Source organism: Nerophis lumbriciformis, linkage group LG08, assembly GCF_033978685.3.
Source record: "Nerophis lumbriciformis linkage group LG08, RoL_Nlum_v2.1, whole genome shotgun sequence".
Lineage (NCBI taxonomy): Eukaryota > Metazoa > Chordata > Actinopteri > Syngnathiformes > Syngnathidae > Nerophis > Nerophis lumbriciformis.
Window position 1 is genome coordinate 3,139,438 of NC_084555.2, and position 22,268 is coordinate 3,161,705.

Sequence of the window (22,268 nt, forward strand, 5' to 3'; positions counted from 1 at the left end):
ATTGAAACTTGTGATTGGATACTCACTTTGGAATGACAAGTGAATATCCAATCACAGTCTCGTCAACATCAGGCTACTTAGGCTACTGTCATCAACTTGTGATCTGATTGGCTTTCGCAACTGTCTCTCAACTCTGTGTTCTCAAACGTTCCCGATGAGTATCCAATCACAGGATGCGTAGATGTCACGTTCAACGTGAGGCCATCGAGAAGGCCTTACTGACAACAACTCGTGATCTGATTGGCTATCGCAACTGTCTATCACCTGTATGTCCCCGTGCACGGACGCCCGCATTGTTGATTCTGAAGGCCTCTGGCAGATTTGGTACAGCATGGCAACATAAGCTAGCTGAATTCTGATTGGATACAAACTAAAACTAAAAACAACAGCACTGAAAGGAGCATAACATGACATGAAGAGAATATAAATACTTTTAGATATTTAGGGAAAGTAAATAAAAAAAATATTTTTTTTCTTTAATTATGATCATGATTTCTGGTTATGTTAGGCCAGCGGAGAAGGCCTTGCTAGCCCTGACAGCACACCACTGGTATGATCTAAAGCCGTGTTTTTTTAACCATAGGGCCGCAGCCCATTGTTTCTCAGCTGTGGTCCCTATGGGCTGCAGCGGCATTCAGTTGTAATTCACACAAAAGGGTTGTTTCTTTCTGTTATTAATATTCTGGTTCCTACATTATATATCAATATATATCAATACAGTCTGCAAGGGATACAGTCCGTAAGCACACATGATTGTGTGTGCTAATAGTACTAACCTTTAACACTTAATTTTACTCATTTTCATTAATTACTAGTTTCTATGTAACTGTTTTTATATTGTTTTACTTAATTTTTTTATTCAAGAAAATGTTTTTAATTTATTTATCTTATTGTATTAATTTTTTTTAAAAAGTACCTTATCTTCACCATACCTGGTTGTCCAAATTAGGCATAATAATGTGTTAATTCCACGACTGCATATATCTGTTGATATCGGTATCGGTAATTAAAAAGTTGGACAATATCGGAATATCGGCAAAAAGCCATTATCGGACATCCCTAGCTGTAATACACTTTTCCACCACTTAGGGGCAGTAATGACAATGAAAAACAAAGTAGTAGTCTGGGGCTAAAGTCAAGTATTTTATGCACAAAAAATATGACTGAAGTGGTGAGGGTGTATTTTAATTTTCACTTGGAATGTATTGATATTGATAGTTAAGAAAAATTCCTTAATTTAGTTTACTTTGGCACAATTGTATGTAAATTTACATATGTGTGTGTGTGTGTGTGCGCGTGCGTGCATGTGTATACAGGTAAAAGCCAGTAAATTAGAATATTTTGAAAAACTTGATTTATTTCAGTAATTGCATTCAAAAGGTGTAACTTGTACATTATATTTATTCATTGCACACAGACTGATGCATTCAAATGTTTATTTCATTTAATTTTGATGATTTGAAGTGGCAACAAATGAAAATCCAAAATTCTGTGTGTCACAAAATTAGAATATTGTGTAAGGCTAATACAAAAAAGGGATTTTTAGAAATGTTGGCCAACTGAAAAGTATGAAAATGAAAAATATGAGCATGTACAATACTCAATACTTGATTGGAGCTCCTTTTGCCTCAATTACTGCGTTAATGCGGCGTGGCATGGAGTCGATGAGTTTCTGGCACTGCTCAGGTGTTATGAGAGCCCAGGTTGCTCTGATAGTGGCCTTCAACTCTTCTGCGTTTTTGGGTCTGGCATTCTGCATCTTCCTTTTCACAATACCCCACAGATTTTCTATGGGGCTAAGGTCAGGGGAGTTGGCGGGCCAATTTAGAACAGAAATACCATGGTCCGTAAACCAGGCACAGGTAGTTTTTGCGCTGTGTGCAGGCGCCAAGTCCTGTTGGAACTTGAAATCTCCATCTCCATAGAGCAGGTCAGCAGCAGGAAGCATGAAGTGCTCTAAAACTTGCTGGTAGACGGCTGCGTTGACCCTGGATCTCAGGAAACAGAGTGGACCGACACCAGCAGATGACATGGCACCCCAAACCATCACTGATGGTGGAAACTTTACACTAGACTTCAGGCAACGTGGATCCTGTGCCTCTCCTGTCTTCCTCCAGACTCTGGGACCTCGATTTCCAAAGGAAATGCAAAATTTGCATGGTTGGGTGATGGTTTGGGGTGCCATGTCATCTGCTGGTGTCGGTCCACTCTGTTTCCTGAGATCCAGGGTCAACGCAGCCGTCTACCAGCAAGTTTTAGAGCACTTCATGCTTCCTGCTGCTGACCTGCTCTATGGAGATGGAGATTTCAAGTTCCAACAGGACTTGGCGCCTGTACACAGCGCAAAATCTACCCGTGCCTGGTTTACGGACCATGGTATTTCTGTTTTAAATTGGCCCGCCAACTCCCCTGACCTTAGCCCCATAGAAAATCTGTGGGGTATTGTGAAAAGGAAGATGCAGAATGCCAGACCCAAAAACGCAGAAGAGTTGAAGGCCACTATCAGAGCAACCTGGGCTCTCATAACACCTGAGCAGTGCCAGAAACTCATCGACTCCATGCCACGCCGTATTAACGCAGTAATTGAGGCAAAAGGAGCTCCAACCAAGTATTGAGTATTGTACATGCTCATATTTTTCATTTTCATACTTTTCAGTTGGCCAACATTTCTAAAAATCCCTTTTTTGTATTAGCCTTACACAATATTCTAATTTTGTGACACACGGAATTTTGGATTTTCATTTGTTGCCACTTCAAATCATCAAAATTAAATGAAATAAACATTTGAATGCATCAGTCTGTGTGCAATGAATAAATATAATGTACAAGTTACACCTTTTGAATGCAATTACTGAAATAAATCAAGTTTTTCAAAATATTCTAATTTACTGGCTTTTACCTGTATATATGTGTGTGTGTGTGTATGTATGTATATATATATATATATATATATATATATATATATTTGTTTTTGTGTGTGTATATGTGTGTATATATTTGTGTGTGTATACATGTAAATATGTATACATGTATGTTTATATATGTATGTGTATATGTATATATGCATATATATATGGACATATGTGTATATATGGATATATATATGTGCAACTTTGCACAACCATTGAAGAATAGACCAACATTCCACAGGCCACAATCAACAACCTGATCAACTCTATGTGAAGGAGATGTGTTGCACGGCGTGAGGCAAATGGCGGTCACACCAGATACTGACTGCCTTTCTGACCCCCCCAGATCCCCAGTAAAGCAAAACTACACATTTCCAAGTGGCCTTTTATTGTGGCCAGCCTAAGGCACACTGATCTTAAGTCCCGTGGAGTATTATTTTGAAGTGAAATTTGAGAGCAAGCACACCAGTCTCCTCCCACATCTTTGCATGTATTGACTGACCAAATACATTAAATCAAAATAAATAAATCCATTCATTTTCTACCGCTTGTCCCTCTTGGGGTTGCGGGGTTGCTGGAACCTATCCCAGCTGCATTCGGCCGGAAAGCGGGGTACACCCTGGACAAGTCGACACCTCATGGCAGGGCCAACACAGATCGACAGACAACATTGTATCAAAAATAAATAGCGCATGAATCATGTATAAATGCAGATTAATCACGCAATTTTGTTGTGATTGATGCGTTAACGTTGACAGCCCTACTTTAATGACATGAACAAGGGCTTACCTTTTTTCCTGATGACCGGTTTGAGCTTTTTCTTCGGAGCCTCTGCATAAAAAAACAACACACTTGTAGTCTTATTTTTGTTCCTGTTTGAGAATGTCAAATGTATATTTATGTGAAAAATTATAAAGCATTACCTTTCTTGGCAGGAGCTGCTGCAACTTTTGCGTTTGGCACCTCTGTGTGACAAAATAGCACAATACCCACTTAGGCGCAGCATATTACTTATTGATTACTTTACTCCTCAAAAACATTTTTGTATCAGATCATCGTAATAGGAGTGAAGTAAAAGAAACTAATGAAACATTTTTGACATTTTAAAATATAACCTCAAATTTCTCACAATTATTCATAATTATGACTTCACCTTTGTAGTGGACATTTGTGTTTTGCGAAACAATTTTTTTTTTCTTGTGACAAAAAAAATACACCAAAAAGAAATGTCCACTGCAGAGGACAATGGTTCTCAGGAGGTTAATCTATTTGTATAAACTAGGGCTGTCAAAATTAACGCTTAAATGCAGATTAATCATTATTAATCCGTTTAAAAATGTTAACCTTTTGCTGCGCAGAATGACCGAAAACCCCTGGAACGTTAATAGCAAAATATTTCATACAGTTTGTCTTAGTAGTGTTACCGTATTTTCCGCACTATTAGCCGCACCTAAAAACCACAAATTTACTCAAAAGCTGACAGTGCGGCTTATAACCCGGTGCGCTTTATATATGGATTAATATTAAGATTCATTTTCATAAAGTTTCGGTCTCGCAACTACGGTAAACAGCCGCCATCTTTTTTCCCCGTAGAAGAGGAAGTGCTTCTTCTTCTACGCAAGCAACCGCCAAGGTAAGCACCCGCCCCCATAGAACAGGAAGCGCTTCTTCTTCTACTGTAAGCAACCACCCGCCCGCGTAGAAGAAGAAGAAGCGCGCGGATATTACGTTTCATTTCCTTTGTGTGTTTACATCTGTAAAGACCACAAAATGGCTCCTACTAAGCGACAGGTTTCCGGTTCATGAAAAGACGCAATCTCTCCATCCGCACACGGACTACTATTTCACAGCAACTGCCTAAAGACTTTCAAGAAAAGCTGGCTACTTTCCGTGCATATTGTAAAAACAAGATAGCTGAAAAAAAGATCCGGCCAGAGAACATTATCAACATGGACGAGGTTCCGCTGACTTTTGATATTCCTGTGAACCGCACTGTGGATACAACGGGAGCACGTACGGTGAATATTCGCACCACAGGGAATGAGAAGTCATCCTTCACTGTGGTTCTAGCTTGCCATGCTAATGGCCAGAAACTTCCACCCATGGTGATATTCAAAAGGAAGACCTTGCCAAAAGAGACCTTTCCAGCCGGCGTCATCATAAAAGCTAACTCGAAGGGATGGATGGATGAAGAAAAGATGAGCGAGTGGTTAAGGTAAGTTTACGCGAAGAGGCCGGGTGGCTTTTTTCACGCAGCTCCGTCCATGTTGATATACGACTCCATGCGCGCCCACATCACGCTGGTTTTTAATATATTATTAAAGTTTGACTGACCTATCTGACTGTTTTTTTGACATTCCTTTAGCGCAGTTAGATGCGGCTTATAGGTGGACAAAGTTTTGAAATATGCCGTTCATTGAAGGCGCGGCTTATAACCCAGGGCGCCTTATGGTGCGGAAAATACGGTATTTAATGGTGCAAATGTGCAGTTGATCCGGTAGTGAGAGGCTGAATGGAAATTAATCCACAGCAACCCTGTGATTAATCTAAATTCCAAATATAAATCAATTGGCAGCCTTAGTTTAAACAAGTAAAAAACCAAAAACGTATATACCTTTCTTTGCAGCTTCTGGTTTGGCCGTCACCTTAGGAACCTGTGGGGCCTCTAAAGAAAAAAAAAAGTTTTAATAAATAGTATGATGGATAAATAGTTGGCTATAAATTACTATGATTATTTACCTATTTTGGTTGCATTCTTTTGTTCCTTTTTCAAGATGGGGGCTATCTGCTTTTTGGTGACCCTTACCAAACTTAAAGGTCTCTTGGGCACATCAGCTGGGAACAAATATTAAATAGCAGAGTTGGGGTTATTTCATGAATATTATTTAGTTGTATTTAAATTCAATTGAGATGACTTGTATTCCTATTGACAGTCTATCATGGTGTTATTGGTATGACGGTCCTCTCCTTTAGTTGTCTCACCAGCTTTAGTAGCATTAACATGTTCCTTCGTCATGATGGACATTCTGGTCTTCTCAGTCTTTGTGGTTCTTGTGGCTTGAACAGAACAAGATACAGAAAGTGTTGATGAATAACTGCTTGAATTGTGCACTTTCTACCTGAAGTGTTAATATGAGGTCCTACATTAAGACAAAGGAATGTTGTAGGACTTGTGTCATACCTGTCTTCCCAGCTTCTTCTGTAGAAGTCTTCCTGTCCTCTTTCACTTCTTTGACTATGGTCCTTGTTTTCTCTTTGGCGATCACTTTCACTTCTTCAGAGACCACCCTGGACAGCTTCTTCTGTTCACTGTCTTTTCCGTCCTTCTTAGATTGTTTTAAAACATGCTTTTCTTTCTTTAAGGGTTCCTCTGATTTTTGTTTGATTATCTTCTGCAGTCCTTTGGAAATTATCTCTCTCTTTTCATCTTTTTCTGGTTGTTTTCTTTCTTTGAGGATCTTCAGTCCTTTTTTGTCTATGGTCTTCTCTGATGTTTCTTCAGATTGGTCTTTTGAAGCAGTATCAGCTAGTTCTTCCTTCTCCTCTTGGAGATGCATTTTGACAAGTCCATGAGTCCTGAAAGATTTGACGGGTTCAGCAACTTCTTTGGGGATCTTTGATGATACTGTCTTTGCTTCATGTGGGGTTTTTTCCATTGAAAGCTTCTTGGGGGCTTCCTTCTCCTCTGTGGGTGTCTTCTGTTCAGGTCCTTCCTTTTCTTTGTCTTTCTTCCCGTGCTTGGAAGATTCTGTCACTATGTTCTCTCTCAAGGGCTGTCTGACTTCTTTAGATGGTCTTCTTAATTCTGCAGCATCTTTTATTGGTTTCTTGATTATTTTTACTTTCTTGATGGAAGGTTTTTTCCCCACTACTATATCTTCCCCCTCTTCCTTGGGGAGTTTCTTTTGTTCTTTATCTTCTTTGGGGGGTTTTGTAACCTCTTTGTCTTTGGATGGAATCTTCTTTTCTTCTTTAAGTGGTTTCTCTTCTTGATGTAGTTTCATCTCCTCTTTGGATGGGATCGTATTTTCTTTGACTGGACTACTTCTCTTCTGTTGGTTAGATTGCATTTTTTCCTCTTTAAGAGGCCTCTCTTCTATGGGTAGAATTTTCACCTCTTTAGGAGGTTTCTTCTCTTCTTTAGGAGCTTTCTTCTCCTGTTTGGATTGAATATTCTCCTTAGAAGGTTTCTTCTCTTCTTTGGGTTGAATCTTCTCCTCTTTAGGTTGGATCTCCTCTTCTTTTGGTGGTATCTTTTCTTTAGGATGCTTCCCCTCTTCTTTGACTAGAATCTTTTCTTCTTTAGGTTGAATCTTCTCTTCTTGATGTGGTTTCATCTCCTGTTTGGATGGGATCATCTTTTCTTTGACTGGAGTCTTTCTCTTCTGTTCGTTGGATTGCGTTTTTTCCTCTTTAAGAGGTCTCTCTTCTTTGGGTTGAATTTTCACCTCTTTAAGAGGTTTCTTCTCTTCTTTAGGAGCTTTCTTCTCCTGTTTGGATTGGATCTTCTCCTTAAAAGGTTTCTTCTCTTCTTTGAGTTGAATCTTCTCCTCTTTAGTTTGGATCTCCTCTTCTATAGGTGGTATCTTTTCTTTAGGATGCTTCCCCTCTTCTTTGACTAGAATCTTTTCTTCTTTAGGTTGAATCTTCTCTTCTTGATGTGGTTTCATCTCCTGTTTGGATGGGATCATCTTTTCTTTGACTGGAGTCTTTCTCTTCTGTTCGTTGGATTGCGTTTTTTCCTCTTTAAGAGGTCTCTCTTCTTTGGGTTGAATTTTCACCTCTTTAGGAGGTTTCTTCTCTTCTTTAGGAGCTTTCTTCTCCTGTTTGGATTGGATCTTCTCCTTAAAAGGTTTCTTCTCTTCTTTGAGTTGAATCTTCTCCTCTTTAGTTTGGATCTCCTCTTCTATAGGTGGTATATTTTCTTTAGGATGTTTCCCCTCTTCTTTGACTAGAATCTTTTCTTCTTTCGGTTGAATCTTCTCTTCTTTAAGAGTTTTTTTCTTTTCTTTGACTGAAATCTTCTCTTCTTTCACCTGAAATGGGGCTTCATGAGGCGTCTTCTCCTTCTCCAGAGTGGGGGCCTTTTTATGTGCCGTCTTTGGTTTCTCTTCTTTAAGCTGTTTCCTGGTGTCGTCCTTTTCTTTGGTAATTTCATTTACTGCTTTGTCTTCTATATGAGGTTTCTTGAGAACTTCTTTATCTACTTTGGAAGTGCTTCTGATGACACTCTCTTTCTCATGAAGTTTATTTTCTGTCTTGTCTTTGGTTGCTTTCTTTGGTTCTGTCTCCTCCTTTTCTGTAAGTTCCTTGGCTTCTACTTTCAAAAGTCTTGTAATCATTATATCCCGTTTGGCATCTCTCTTGACTTTGGAATATTTCTTGACTTCTTTCAGGAATACCGATCGTCTCACTGGTTCTGTAAACGATACATTTGTTTCTCTCTCTGGTTTGACGAGTTTCTTGATTTCCTTCTCATCTTTGGGAGATTTCTTGACCTTTTTAATGTCATCTTGGGGTTTCTTTGTTTCTTTAGCCGTGACATTCATTTTTCTCTCTGGTTTGACAAGTTTATTGAGTTCTTTTTCGTCTTTGGGAGATTTCTTGACTTTTTTTATGTCATCTTGGGGTTTCTTTGTTTCTTTAGACGTGACATTCATTTTTCTCTCTGGTTTGACAAGTTTCTTGAGTTCTTTTTCGTCTTTGGGAGATTTCTTGACTTTTTTTATGTCATCTTGGGGTTTCGTTGTTTCTTTAGACGTGACATTCATTTTTCTCTCTGGTTTGACAAGTGTCTTGAGTTCTTTTTCGTCTTTGGGATGTTCTTTCATGATTTTCTCTTTTCCCGGAGCTTTCTTGACTCCTCCCAAAGTAAGTTTCTGATCTTCTTTTTCATCTGTTGATGGTTTGATGGTTTTCTTGATTATTTTCACCACTTTGAGAGGTTTCTTGTCTTTGATTTCTGTTTTGGGATGTTGCATTGTGACATTCTTTTCTTTAGGAGCTTTCTCAACTTCTGTATACATTTTCTTGGCTTCTTTAACAATCGATAATTTCTTGTCTTCTTCTTTGAGTAATCTCTTGGTGGGACTCAGTTTTCTGTTAGGTTTCCTGATCACTTTTGCCTCTTTGGCTTCTTCCTTGGGTGGTTTTTTAACATCTTGCTCTTTTTTAAGTGATTTCCTGACCTCTATCTTGGCTTTTTCTTTGGGTGGTTCTTCAGTTTTTTGTTGTTCTTTGTCAGGTTTCTTGACCTCTTTCTGGGATTTCAGTGTTTTTTTGTCTTCTTTTACCTTATTATCTATCGTGTCCTTTGGAGTTTCCAATACCCCTTTCTCTTCTTTCAGAGTTTTCCTGACTTCATTCTCCTTTCTAAAAGGTTCTTTGAGAGGTTTTGCCTCCTCTTTCTTGGTTTGATTTTTAAAGTCTGGTTCTTTCTCTCTTTTCTCTTCTTTGGTAGGTTTCCTCAGATCCTTTGAATACTTTCTGTCGTCTGTGGCTGTTCTCTTAATTCCCAGCTTCTTAACTCTGGAGACCTCCTCAAAAGGCTTTTTAATATCTGTTTTGTCTTTGATGGACTTCGCTTTAACTTGAGGCTCCTTTGGTGGCTTCTTCTCCAGGGTTTGTTCTAAAAACAAGTGGCATACTTAGTTCTGCACTTGTATCATAGTCTGTTAGACTTCTTAATGTGCTAAAATCACCTATAGTATGTATCACGACATTTGCACCATTATTCAATCATCATTAGTTTAGTTCAGTTCAGTTTCAGTTTATTTGCATGCATACGATACAATGTAATGCATCACATAGTTGGTATTACCTTTGGATTTGTCCGTTTTTTGCTTAAGAAGTGTAGTCAAGGTAGGTTTGACCTTCTCTTTTGGCTTTTCTTCTGTTGTTGTTTTGTTTTTGACTGATTCCTCATGTTCTGCGTCCTTTTTCCCATCTTTTAAAAGATCTGTATAAGGCGTAATGCATCATCATAAGTACAAAAAAATTACATCTACCGGGTATTTTCAGGTACGAGTTATATCAGGGGTGTCCAAACTTTTTGACTGGAGGGACGCATTAAGCCTAAAGAATTTGGCGGGAGGCAGAAAGCGGACTGCATGGAAAGTAAGTGGTTATTAAGAGTATGTGAAACTTCAACTCCTACTTTGTGACAACCTCCTTAAAGGAGAACTGCACTTATATTGGAATGTTGCCTATTGTTCACAATCCTTATAAGAGACAGGAAGACAACATTGTTTTTTTTTTCCGCTTTCTAACATAAAAAACGGCCAGTTGTCTGTTTTGGTACAACTGGCCAAGGACGTTTTTCTGGTTAATTATGGGTAAACACGCCATTTAGGTCGAAATAGCTTGGCTTTTAAGTTCCACATTTTGCAGCTTCGATTCACTTTCACCTTACTCTGTCAGGTTTTGTTTGCTCCAACGTCTTACTCTTCCTTCATGCTGGCTTCTAGAAGCAGTAGTTCATCCTCCATAAATTCAGATTAAAAAATATAAGGTTGTGAATCCTCGTTTGTCCAAAAAATAGTCGTCTTCGTTGTTTATCAAGTCTGCCATGATTAAAACACATACAAGTGTTTTGTATCCGGAAGTAGGAACACAGCGCTGCTATGGAAATAAATGAGCTGAAGAATTAGTTCCGGCAATGATTAAAATGACCAAACTACAGTAGATATTGTACATATTACATGTTGTTATGAACATGTCTGTTACTACATTATATATAGACTTGCAGTGTGTATACAAAACATTGATGGAGGGTTTTGAAATTGTTTTAGAGGGCTTTGAAGTCTGTTACTACATTATAAATAGACTTGCAGTGTGTATACAAAACATTGATGGAGGGTTTTGAAATTGTTTTAGAGGGCTTTGAAGGCTACAATGGTGACTCCCATTTTCGCATCTTCCATGCCTTTTTTATCTTTAACCTCTAAAGGCCTTAGTGGCCACATGCGTGGACAGCACCTTTTAGCTCTTATTTCCGAAATTGTGTACACTACTGAATTGGGGTCTTATGCCGACATATGGACACTTATACTGCTATCTGGTGGTGTCAGAAGAGTATAACATACAATGGAATTTGGGAAAAAAAAAAGTGTAAAAATAAAAATGTGCATGTCACTACACATGAAGTACACGTTTGTGCACTTATGGACTAACTACATCATATTAAAAGATGATTTTTAGCTTTTATTCTAATTAGGGTCCAATAAGCCCAAATAGCAAAGAGAAATAAAAAAAAGTAAGTAAACAAACAGCTTGGGCCTTAAGAGGTTAAAATCCAAAACAAAAAAAAGACGTGTGTCCTTGTCTCTCATAATGATTGCAAACCATAGGCAATATTCCCCAAAAAGTGCAGTTCCCCTTTAAGGTTTTTTTAATCAAACAGAAATATCAAGCAGCTAAAATGTGCCAAAATGGATAAGTGCATAGAGTTAAAGTTAAAGTACCAATGATTGTCACACACACACTAGCTGTGGTGAAATTTGTCCTCTGCATTTGACCCATCCCCTTGTTCACCCCCTGGGAGGTGAGGGGAGCAGTGGGCAGCAGCGGTGCCGCGCCCGGCACACATTTTTGGTGATTTAACCCCCAATTCCAACCCTTGATGCTGAGTGCCAAGCAGGGAGGTAATGGCTCCCATTTTTATAGTCTTTGGTATGACTCGGCCGGGGTTTGAACTCACAACCTACCGATCTCAGGGCGGACACTCTAACCACTAGGCCACTGAGTAGGTAGAGAGTGTTTTGCATTTTTACCCATCATCTCTTGTAATGCTTTTAAATATTACTTTGATTTGTTTATGTTTTTTTATAATATCCACAAAGTTCAATGAGCAGGTTCTGTTATGTGACAGTGTTTGTTGAATTTTTGTATTGGTTGATTTTTTTTTTTCTGCCCTGTGACTAGGCAAGGTTGTTTGAATTGGGTCGTAGAAGTAAATGCTGTACTTCATTGACTTTAAAGTACAATTAAAGGCAATGTTACTTTCGTTGGCCTCCAAATGGCGATCAAACAATCGATCAATCAATGTTTATTTATATAGCCCTAAATCACAAGTGTCTCAAAGGGCTGCACAAGCCACAACGACATCTTTGGTTCAGAGCCCACATAAGGGCAAGGAAAAACTCACAACCCAGTGGGATGTCAATATGAATGACTATGAGAAACCTTGGAGAGGACCGCAGATGTGGGTGACCCCCCCCTCTCGGGGAGATCGGATGCAATGGACGTCGAGTGGGTCTAGCATAATATTGTGAAAGTCCAGTCCTTAGTGGATCCAACATAACAACAAAGACAACGCGTTAGCAATCAGACCACTGGATATTTGCATATGAATATGGATACACCGCTCCTGGTCAAATTTGTTTCTTGAACTCGTGCTGTCTCTCGGGCCAAATTTGACCAAATTGAAGACGCCGGCCCCTGGGCTGTAGTTTAGACACCCCTGAGTTAGATCCTCTTTACTAGATACCTACAAGGGATATTACCTTTAAGTCTATCTTTAACTTCTTTAAGTGCTTCTCTTTTCTCTGCTTCTTCCACGACTGCAATATATAATAAACAGTTACACACACACACATCAAGTAAAGTACACAGTGTTTTTTATCGATCATGCAATGCAAAAACACTACGCTAAAAACACAGCAAGTGTAAGCCAGTGTGTCTTGTTACTTTGAAGTAGAATTCCTGTCCGTTCATTGGCCTTCTATTAACTTCAAGTTCCCATATTTTTAATCCATTTTAATGTGTTTTAGCTGACTCAATAGGGTATTGAATGTGTGTTGCCTTGATACTGGAATTTAGACCGTGTAAAAGTGCTTTTAGGAAGCCTTACTGGGAACACAACGTTTTGTGTGTCTGTAGCTTTAATGCTACTGAGCTGTGGTTATCGCCGACAGATTGAGTGCGTCTCCGCTATTGTGCACTTCATGTTGTTAAAAAAATACACTGTACCTCTGCTCTTGTCCAACGTGTAATATATGTCATATGTCACATACAACAATGTGTAAGAAGAAGGAGTGGCACAGGAGGACACAAATGTTAGCAACACTAGCATAGCTACAGGTAAAAGCCAGTAAATTAGAATATTTTGAAAAACTTGATTTATTTCAGTAATTGCATTCAAAAGGTGTAACTTGTACATTATATTTATTCATTGCACACAGACTGATGCATTCAAATGTTTATTTCATTTAATTTTGATGATTTGAAGTGGCAACAAATGAAAATCCAAAATTCCGTGTGTCACAAAATTAGAATATTACTTAAGGCTAATACAAAAAAGGGATTTTTAGAAATGTTGGCCAACTGAAAAGTATGAAAATGAAAAATATGAGCATGTACAATACTCAATACTTGGTTGGAGCTCCTTTTGCCTCAATTACTGCGTTAATACGGCGTGGCATGGAGTCGATGAGTTTCTGGCACTGCTCAGGTGTTATGAGAGCCCAGGTTGCTCTGATAGTGGCCTTCAACTCTTCTGCGTTTTTGGGTCTGGCATTCTGCATCTTCCTTTTCACAATACCCCACAGATTTTCTATGGGGCTAAGGTCAGGGGAGTTGGCGGGCCAATTTAGAACAGAAATACCATGGTCCGTAAACCAGGCACGGGTAGATTTTGCGCTGTGTGCAGGCGCCAAGTCCTGTTGGAACTTGAAATCTCCATCTCCATAGAGCAGGTCAGCAGCAGGAAGCATGAAGTGCTCTAAAACTTGCTGGTAGACGGCTGCGTTGACCCTGGATCTCAGGAAACAGAGTGGACCGACACCAGCAGATGACATGGCACCCCAAACCATCACCCAACCATGCAAATTTTGCATTTCCTTTGGAAATCGAGGTCCCAGAGTCTGGAGGAAGACAGGAGAGGCACAGGATCCACGTTGCCTGAAGTCTAGTGTAAAGTTTCCACCATCAGTGATGGTTTGGGGTGCCATGTCATCTGCTGGTGTCGGTCCACTCTGTTTCCTGAGATCCAGGGTCAACGCAGCCGTCTACCAGCAAGTTTTAGAGCACTTCATGCTTCCTGCTGCTGACCTGCTCTATGGAGATGGAGATTTCAAGTTCCAACAGGACTTGGCGCCTGCACACAGCGCAAAATCTACCCGTGCCTGGTTTACGGACCATGGTATTTCTGTTCTAAATTGGCCCGCCAACTCCCCTGACCTTAGCCCCATAGAAAATCTGTGGGGTATTGTGAAAAGGAAGATGCAGAATGCCAGACCCAAAAACGCAGAAGAGTTGAAGGCCACTATCAGAGCAACCTGGGCTCTCATAACACCTGAGCAGTGCCAGAAACTCATCGACTCCATGCCACGCCGCATTAACGCAGTAATTGAGGCAAAAGGAGCTCCAACCAAGTATTGAGTATTGTACATGCTCATATTTTTCATTTTCATACTTTTCAGTTGGCCAACATTTCTAAAAATCCCTTTTTTGTATTAGCCTTAAGTAATATTCTAATTTTGTGACACACGGAATTTTGGATTTTCATTTGTTGCCACTTCAAATCATCAAAATTAAATGAAATAAACATTTGAATGCATCAGTCTGTGTGCAATGAATAAATATAATGTACAAGTTACACCTTTTGAATGCAATTACTGAAATAAATCAAGTTTTTCAAAATATTCTAATTTACTGGCTTTTACCTGTATATGAACAAAGTTTTGAAAGATGCCATTCATTGAAGGTGCACCTTATAATCCGGTGCGCCTTACAGTGCGGAAAATACGGTATTTCTTATATATATATAAATAATCCGTTCATGAATGAGCATATCCGTTCGGCCACCGTGTTCAATGGAGAAGACTGATCTACAAAATGTGCAGGCAGCATACCCCTTCCCCTTCGAGCTGTCCTGGATGAACTGAAATTGTTTTTTCCAATCATTTTGGAACTTGCAAGCGTACTTCTTCTTACTCGTCGTCGCCATGTCTCTTCTTCGTTCTTCTGCTTCGTCTCTGTTACGTTTTTGGACATTACTACTTGCCGTAGTTTTGAAGCAATGCATGATGGGAATCCGGATGTTGTGTGTCACTGTATTAACGTGCCGGCTAGAATAAACACGCTGAGAAATAGCTCCGTGCCTGCCTACTTTATGGGTTATAGATAAACCTATGGATAACGGAGACATATATACCGTATTTTTCGGACTATAAGTCGCAGTTTTTTTTCATAGTTTGGCCGGGGGTGCGACTTTTACTCAGGGGCGACTTATGTGTGAAATTATTAACACATTACCGTAAAATATCAAATAATATTATTTAGCTCATTCACGTAAGAGACTAGACGTATAAGATTTCATGGGATTTAGCGATAAGGAGTGACAGATTGTTTGGTAAACGTATAGCATGTTCTATATGTTATAGTTATTTGAATGACTCTTACCATAATATGTTACGTTAACATACCAGGCACGTTCTCAGTTGGTTATTTATGCCTCATATAACGTACACTTATTCAGCCTGTTGTTCACTATTCTTTATTTATTTTAAATTGCCTTTCAAATGTCTATTCTTGGTGTTGGCTTTTATCAAATAAACTTCCCCAAAAAATGCGACTTATACTCCAGTGCGACTTATATACGTTTTTTTCCTTCTTTATTATGCATTTTCGGCCGGTGCGACTTATACTCCGGCGCGACTTATAATCCGAAAAATATGGTAGTCGTCGCCATGTCTCTTCTTCGTTCTTCTGCTTCGTCTCTGTTACGTTTTTGGACATTACTACTTGCCGTAGTTTTGAAGCAATGCATGATGGGAATCCGTGTATTAACACACGCTGAGAAATAGCTCCGTGCCTGCCTACTTTATGGGTTATAGATAAACCTATGGATAACGGAGACATATATACCGTATTTTTCGGACTATAAGTCGCAGTTTTTTTCATAGTTTGGCCGGGGGTGCGACTTTTACTCAGGGGCGACTTATGTGTGAAATTATTAACACATTACTGTAAAATATCAAACAATATTATTTAGCTCATTCACGTAAGAGACTAGACGTATAAGATTTCATGGGATTTAGCGATTAGGAGTGACAGATTGTTTGGTAAACGTATAGCATGTTCTATATGTTATAGTTATTTGAATGACTCTTACCATAATATGTTACGTTAACATACCAGTTGGTTATTTATGCCTCAAATAACGTACACTTATTCAGCCTGTTCACTATTCTTTATTTATTTTAAATTGCCTTTCAAATGTCTATTCTTGGTGTTGGCTTTTATCAAATACATTTCCCCAAAAAATGCGACTTATACTCCAGTGCGACTTATATACGTTTTTTTCCTTCTTTATTATGCATTTTCGGCCGGTGCGACTTATACTCCGGCGCGACTTATAATCCGAAAAATACGGTAGTTGTCGCCATGTCTTCTTCGTTCTTCTGCTTCGTCTCTGTTACGTTTTTGGACATTACTACTTGCCGTAGTTTTGAAGCAATGCATGATGGGAATCCGTGTATTAACACACGCTGAGAAATAGCTCCGTGCCTGCCTACTTTATGGGTTATAGATAAACCTATGGATAACGGAGACATATATACCGTATTTTTCGGACTATAAGTCGCAGTTTTTTTCATAGTTTGGCCGGGGGTGCGACTTTTACTCAGGGGCGACTTATGTGTGAAATTATTAACACATTACCGTAAAATATCAAATAATATTATTTAGCTCATTCACGTAAGAGACTAGACGTATAAGATTTCATGGGATTTAGCGATTAGGAGTGACAGATTGTTTGGTAAACGTATAGCATGTTCTATATGTTATAGTTATTTGAATGACTCTTACCATAATATGTTACGTTAACATACCAGTTGGTTATTTATGCCTCATATAACGTACACTTATTCAGCCTGTTCACTATTCTTTATTTATTTTAAATTGCCTTTCAAATGTCTATTCTTGGTGTTGGATTGTATCAAATAAATTTCCCCAAAAAATGCGACTTATACTCCAGTGCGACTTATATACGTTTTTTTCCTTCTTTATTATGCATTTTCGGCCGGTGCGACTTATACTCCGGCGCGACTTATAATCCGAAAAATACGGTAGTCGTCGCCATGTCTCTTCTTCGTTCTTCTGCTTCGTCTCTGTTACGTTTTTGGACATTACTACTTGCCGTAGTTTTGAAGCAATGCATGATGGGAATCCGTGTATTAACACACGCTGAGAAATAGCTCCGTGCCTGCCTACTTTATGGGTTATAGATAAACCTATGGATAACGGAGACATATATACCGTATTTTTCGGACTATAAGTCGCAGTTTTTTTCATAGTTTGGCCGGAGGTGCGACTTTTACTCAGGGGCGACTTATGTGTGAAATTATTAACACATTACCGTAAAATATCAAATAATATTATTTAGCTCATTCACGTAAGAGACTAGACGTATAAGATTTCATGGGATTTAGCGATTAGGAGTGACAGATTGTTTGGTAAACGTATAGCATGTTCTATGTGTTATAGTTATTTGAATGACTCTTACCATAATATGTTACGTTAACATACCAGTTGGTTATTTATGCCTCATATAACGTACACTTATTCAGCCTGTTGTTCACTATTCTTTATTTATTTTAAATTGCCTTTCAAATGTCTATTCTTGGTGTTGGATTTTATCAAATAAATTTCCCCAAAAAATGCGACTTATACTCCAGTGCGACTTATATACGTTTTTTTCCTTCTTTATTATGCATTTTCGGCCGGTGCGACTTATACTCCGGCGCGACTTATAATCCGAAAAATACGGTAGTCGTCGCCATGTCTCTTCTTCGTTCTTCTGCTTCGTCTCTGTTACGTTTTTGGACATTACTACTTGCCGTAGTTTTGAAGCAATGCATGATGGGAATCCGTGTATTAACACACGCTGAGAAATAGCTCCGTGCCTGCCTACTTTATGGGTTATAGATAAACCTATGGATAACGGAGACATATATACCGTATTTTTCGGACTATAAGTCGCAGTTTTTTTCATAGTTTGGCCGGGGGTGCGACTTTTACTCAGGGGCGACTTATGTGTGAAATTATTAACACATTACCGTAAAATATCAAATAATATTATTTAGCTCATTCACGTAAGAGACTAGACGTATAAGATTTCATGGGATTTAGCGATTAGGAGTGACAGATTGTTTGGTAAACGTATAGCATGTTCTATATGTTATAGTTATTTGAATGACTCTTACCATAATATGTTACGTTAACATACCAGTTGGTTATTTATGCCTCATATAACGTACACTTATTCAGTCTGTTGTTCACTATTCTTTATTTATTTTAAATTGCCTTTCAAATGTCTATTCTTGGTGTTGGCTTTTATCAAATAAATTTCCCCAAAAAATGCGACTTATACTCCAGTGCGACTTATATACGTTTTTTTCCTTCTTTATTATGCATTTTCGGCCGGTGCGACTTATACTCCGGCGCGACTTATAATCCGAAAAATACGGTAGTCGTCGCCATGTCTCTTCTTCGTTCTTCTGCTTCGTCTCTGTTACGTTTTTGGACATTACTACTTGCCGTAGTTTTGAAGCAATGCATGATGGGAATCCGTGTATTAACACACGCTGAGAAATAGCTCCGTGCCTGCCTACTTTATGGGTTATAGATAAACCTATGGATAACGGAGACATATATACCGTATTTTTCGGACTATAAGTCGCAGTTTTTTTCATAGTTTGGCCGGGGGTGCGACTTTTACTCAGGGGCGACTTATGTGTGAAATTATTAACACATTACCGTAAAATATCAAATAATATTATTTAGCTCATTCACGTAAGAGACTAGACGTATAAGATTTCGTGGGATTTAGCGATTAGGAGTGACAGATTGTTTGGTAAACGTATAGCATGTTCTATATGTTATAGTTATTTGAATGACTCTTACCATAATATGTTACGTTAACATACCAGTTGGTTATTTATGCCTCATATAACGTACACTTATTCAGCCTGTTCACTATTCTTTATTTATTTTAAATTGCCTTTCAAATGTCTATTCTTGGTGTTGGATTTTATCAAATAAATTTCCCCAAAAAATGCGACTTATACTCCAGTGCGACTTATATACGTTTTTTTCCTTCTTTATTATGCATTTTCGGCCGGTGCGACTTATACTCCGGCGCGACTTATAATCCGAAAAATACGGTAGTCGTCGCCATGTCTCTTCTTCGTTCTTCTGCTTCGTCTCTGTTACGTTTTTGGACATTACTACTTGCCGTAGTTTTGAAGCAATGCATGATGGGAATCCGGATGTTGTGTGTCACTGTGTTAACGTGCCGGCTAGAATAAACACGCTGAGAAATAGCTCCGTGCCTGCCTACTTTATGGGTTATAGATAAACCCATGGATAACGGAGACATATATACCGTATTTTTTGGACTATAAGTCGCAGTTTTTTTCATAGTTTGGCCGGGGGTGCGACTTTTACTCAGGAGCGACTTATGTGTGAAATTATTAACACATTACCGTAAAATATCAAACAATATTATTTAGCTCATTCACGTAAGAGACTAGACGTATAAGATTTCATGGGATTTAGCGATTAGGAGTGACAGATTGTTTGGTAAACGTATAGCATGTTCTATATGTTATAGTTATTTGAATGACTCTTACCATAATATGTTACATTAACATACCAGTTGGTTATTTATGCCTCATATAACGTACACTTATTCAGCCTGTTGTTCACTATTCTTTATTTATTTTAAATTGCCTTTCAAATGTCTATTCTTGGTGTTGGATTTTATCAAATAAATTTCCCCAAAAAATGCGACTTATACTCCAGTGCGACTTATATACGTTTTTTTCCTTCTTTATTATGCATTTTCGGCCGGTGCGACTTATACTCCGGCGCGACTTATAATCCGAAAAATACGGTAGTCGTCGCCATGTCTCTTCTTCGTTCTTCTGCTTCGTCTCTGTTACGTTTTTGGACATTACTACTTGCCGTAGTTTTGAAGCAATGCATGATGGGAATCCGTGTATTAACACACGCTGAGAAATAGCTCCGTGCCTGCCTACTTTATGGGTTATAGATAAACCTATGGATAACGGAGACATATATACCGTATTTTTCGGACTATAAGTCGCAGTTTTTTTCATAGTTTGGCCGGGGGTGCGACTTTTACTCAGGGGCGACTTATGTGTGAAATTATTAACACATTACCGTAAAATATCAAACAATATTATTTAGCTCATTCACGTAAGAGACTAGACGTATAAGATTTCATGGGATTTAGCGATTAGGAGTGACAGATTGTTTGGTAAACGTATAGCATGTTCTATATGTTATAGTTATTTGAATGACTCTTACCATAATATGTTACGTTAACATACCAGTTGGTTATTTATGCCTCATATAACGTACACTTATTCAGCCTGTTGTTCACTATTCTTTATTTATTTTAAATTGCCTTTCAAATGTCTATTCTTGGTGTTGGATTTTATCAAATAAATTTCCCCAAAAAATGCGACTTATACTCCAGTGCGGCTTATATACGTTTTTTTCCTTCTTTATTATGCATTTTCGGCGGGTGCGACTTATACTCCGGCGCGACTTATAATCCGAAAAATACGGTAGTCGTCGCCATGTCTCTTCTTCGTTCTTCTGCTTCGTCTCTGTTACGTTTTTGGACATTACTACTTGCCGTAGTTTTGAAGCAATGCATGATGGGAATCCGTGTATTAACACACGCTGAGAAATAGCTCCGTGCCTGCCTACTTTATGGGTTATAGATAAACCTATGGATAACGGAGACATATATACCGTATCTTTCGGACTATAAGTCGCAGTTTTTTTCATAGTTTGGCCGGGGGTGCGACTTTTACTCAGGGGCGACTTATGTGTGAAATTATTAACACATTACCGTAAAATATCAAATAATATTATTTAGCTCATTCACGTAAGAGACTAGACGTATAAGATTTCATGGGATTTAGCGATTAGGAGTGACAGATTGTTTGGTAAACGTATAGCATGTTCTATATGTTATAGTTATTTGAATGACTCTTACCATAATATGTTACGTTAACATACCAGTTGGTTATTTATGCCTCATATAACGTACACTTATTCAGCCTGTTGTTCACTATTCTTTATTTATTTTAAATTGCCTTTCAAATGTCTATTCTTGGTGTTGGCTTTTATCAAATAAATTTCCCCAAAAAATGCGACTTATACTCCAGTGCGACTTATATACGTTTTTTTCCTTCTTTATTATGCATTTTCGGCCGGTGCGACTTATACTCCGGCGCGACTTATAATCCGAAAAATGCGGTAGTCGTCGCCATGTCTCTTCTTCGTTCTTCTGCTTCGTCTCTGTTACGTTTTTGGACATTACTACTTGCTGTAGTTTTGAAGCAATGCATGATGGGAATCCGTGTATTAACACACGCTGAGAAATAGCTCCGTGCCTGCCTACTTTATGGGTTATAGATAAACCTATGGATAACGGAGACATATATACCGTATCTTTCGGACTATAAGTCGCAGTTTTTTTCATAGTTTGGCCGGGGGTGCGACTTTTACTCAGGGGCGACTTATGTGTGAAATTATTAACACATTACCGTAAAATATCAAACAATATTATTTAGCTCATTCACGTAAGAGACTAGACGTATAAGATTTCATGGGATTTAGCGATTAGGAGTGACAGATTGTTTGGTAAACGTATAGCATGTTCTATATGTTATAGTTATTTGAATGACTCTTACCATAATATGTTACGTTAACATACCAGTTGGTTATTTATGCCTCATATAACGTACATTTATTCAGCCTGTTGTTCACTATTCTTTATTTATTTTAAATTGCCTTTCAAATGTCTATTCTTGGTGTTGGCTTTTATCAAATAAATTTCCCCAAAAAATGCGACTTATACTCCAGTGCGACTTATATACGTTTTTTTCCTTCTTTATTATGCATTTTCGGCCGGTGCGACTTATACTCCGGCGCGACTTATAATCCGAAAAATACGGTAGTCGTCGCCATGTCTCTTCTTCGTTCTTCTGCTTCGTCTCTGTTACGATTTTGGACATTACTACTTGCCGTAGTTTTGAAGCAATGCATGATGGGAATCCGTGTATTAACACACGCTGAGAAATAGCTCCGTGCCTGCCTACTTTATGGGTTATAGATAAACCTATGGATAACGGAGACATATATACCGTATTTTTCGGACTATAAGTCGCAGTTTTTTTCATAGTTTGGCCGGGGGTGCCACTTTTACTCAGGGGCGGCTTATGTGTGAAATTATTAACACATTACCGTAAAATATCAAATAATATTATTTAGCTCATTCACGTAAGAGACTAGACGTATACGATTTCATGGGATTTA

The 22,268-nt window shown here is 38.5% G+C and overlaps 1 protein-coding gene across 1 annotated transcript in view; it reads right to left on the bottom strand.

The window, feature by feature from the left end:
• The window catches only part of LOC133612033 (uncharacterized), a 64,476-nt gene that overhangs the window by 9,652 nt on the left and 32,556 nt on the right, over positions 1 to 22,268 (bottom strand). The window contains exons 15-22 of the mRNA XM_072913734.1: positions 12,413 to 12,469; positions 9,730 to 9,867; positions 6,091 to 9,537; positions 5,892 to 5,966; positions 5,649 to 5,744; positions 5,524 to 5,574; positions 3,833 to 3,874; positions 3,699 to 3,740 (exon numbers count right to left, since the gene is read on the bottom strand). Of these exons, the coding sequence (XP_072769835.1) occupies positions 3,699 to 3,740; positions 3,833 to 3,874; positions 5,524 to 5,574; positions 5,649 to 5,744; positions 5,892 to 5,966; positions 6,091 to 9,537; positions 9,730 to 9,867; positions 12,413 to 12,469 (3,948 nt within the window). The remainder of the gene's footprint in view (positions 1 to 3,698; positions 3,741 to 3,832; positions 3,875 to 5,523; positions 5,575 to 5,648; positions 5,745 to 5,891; positions 5,967 to 6,090; positions 9,538 to 9,729; positions 9,868 to 12,412; positions 12,470 to 22,268) is intronic.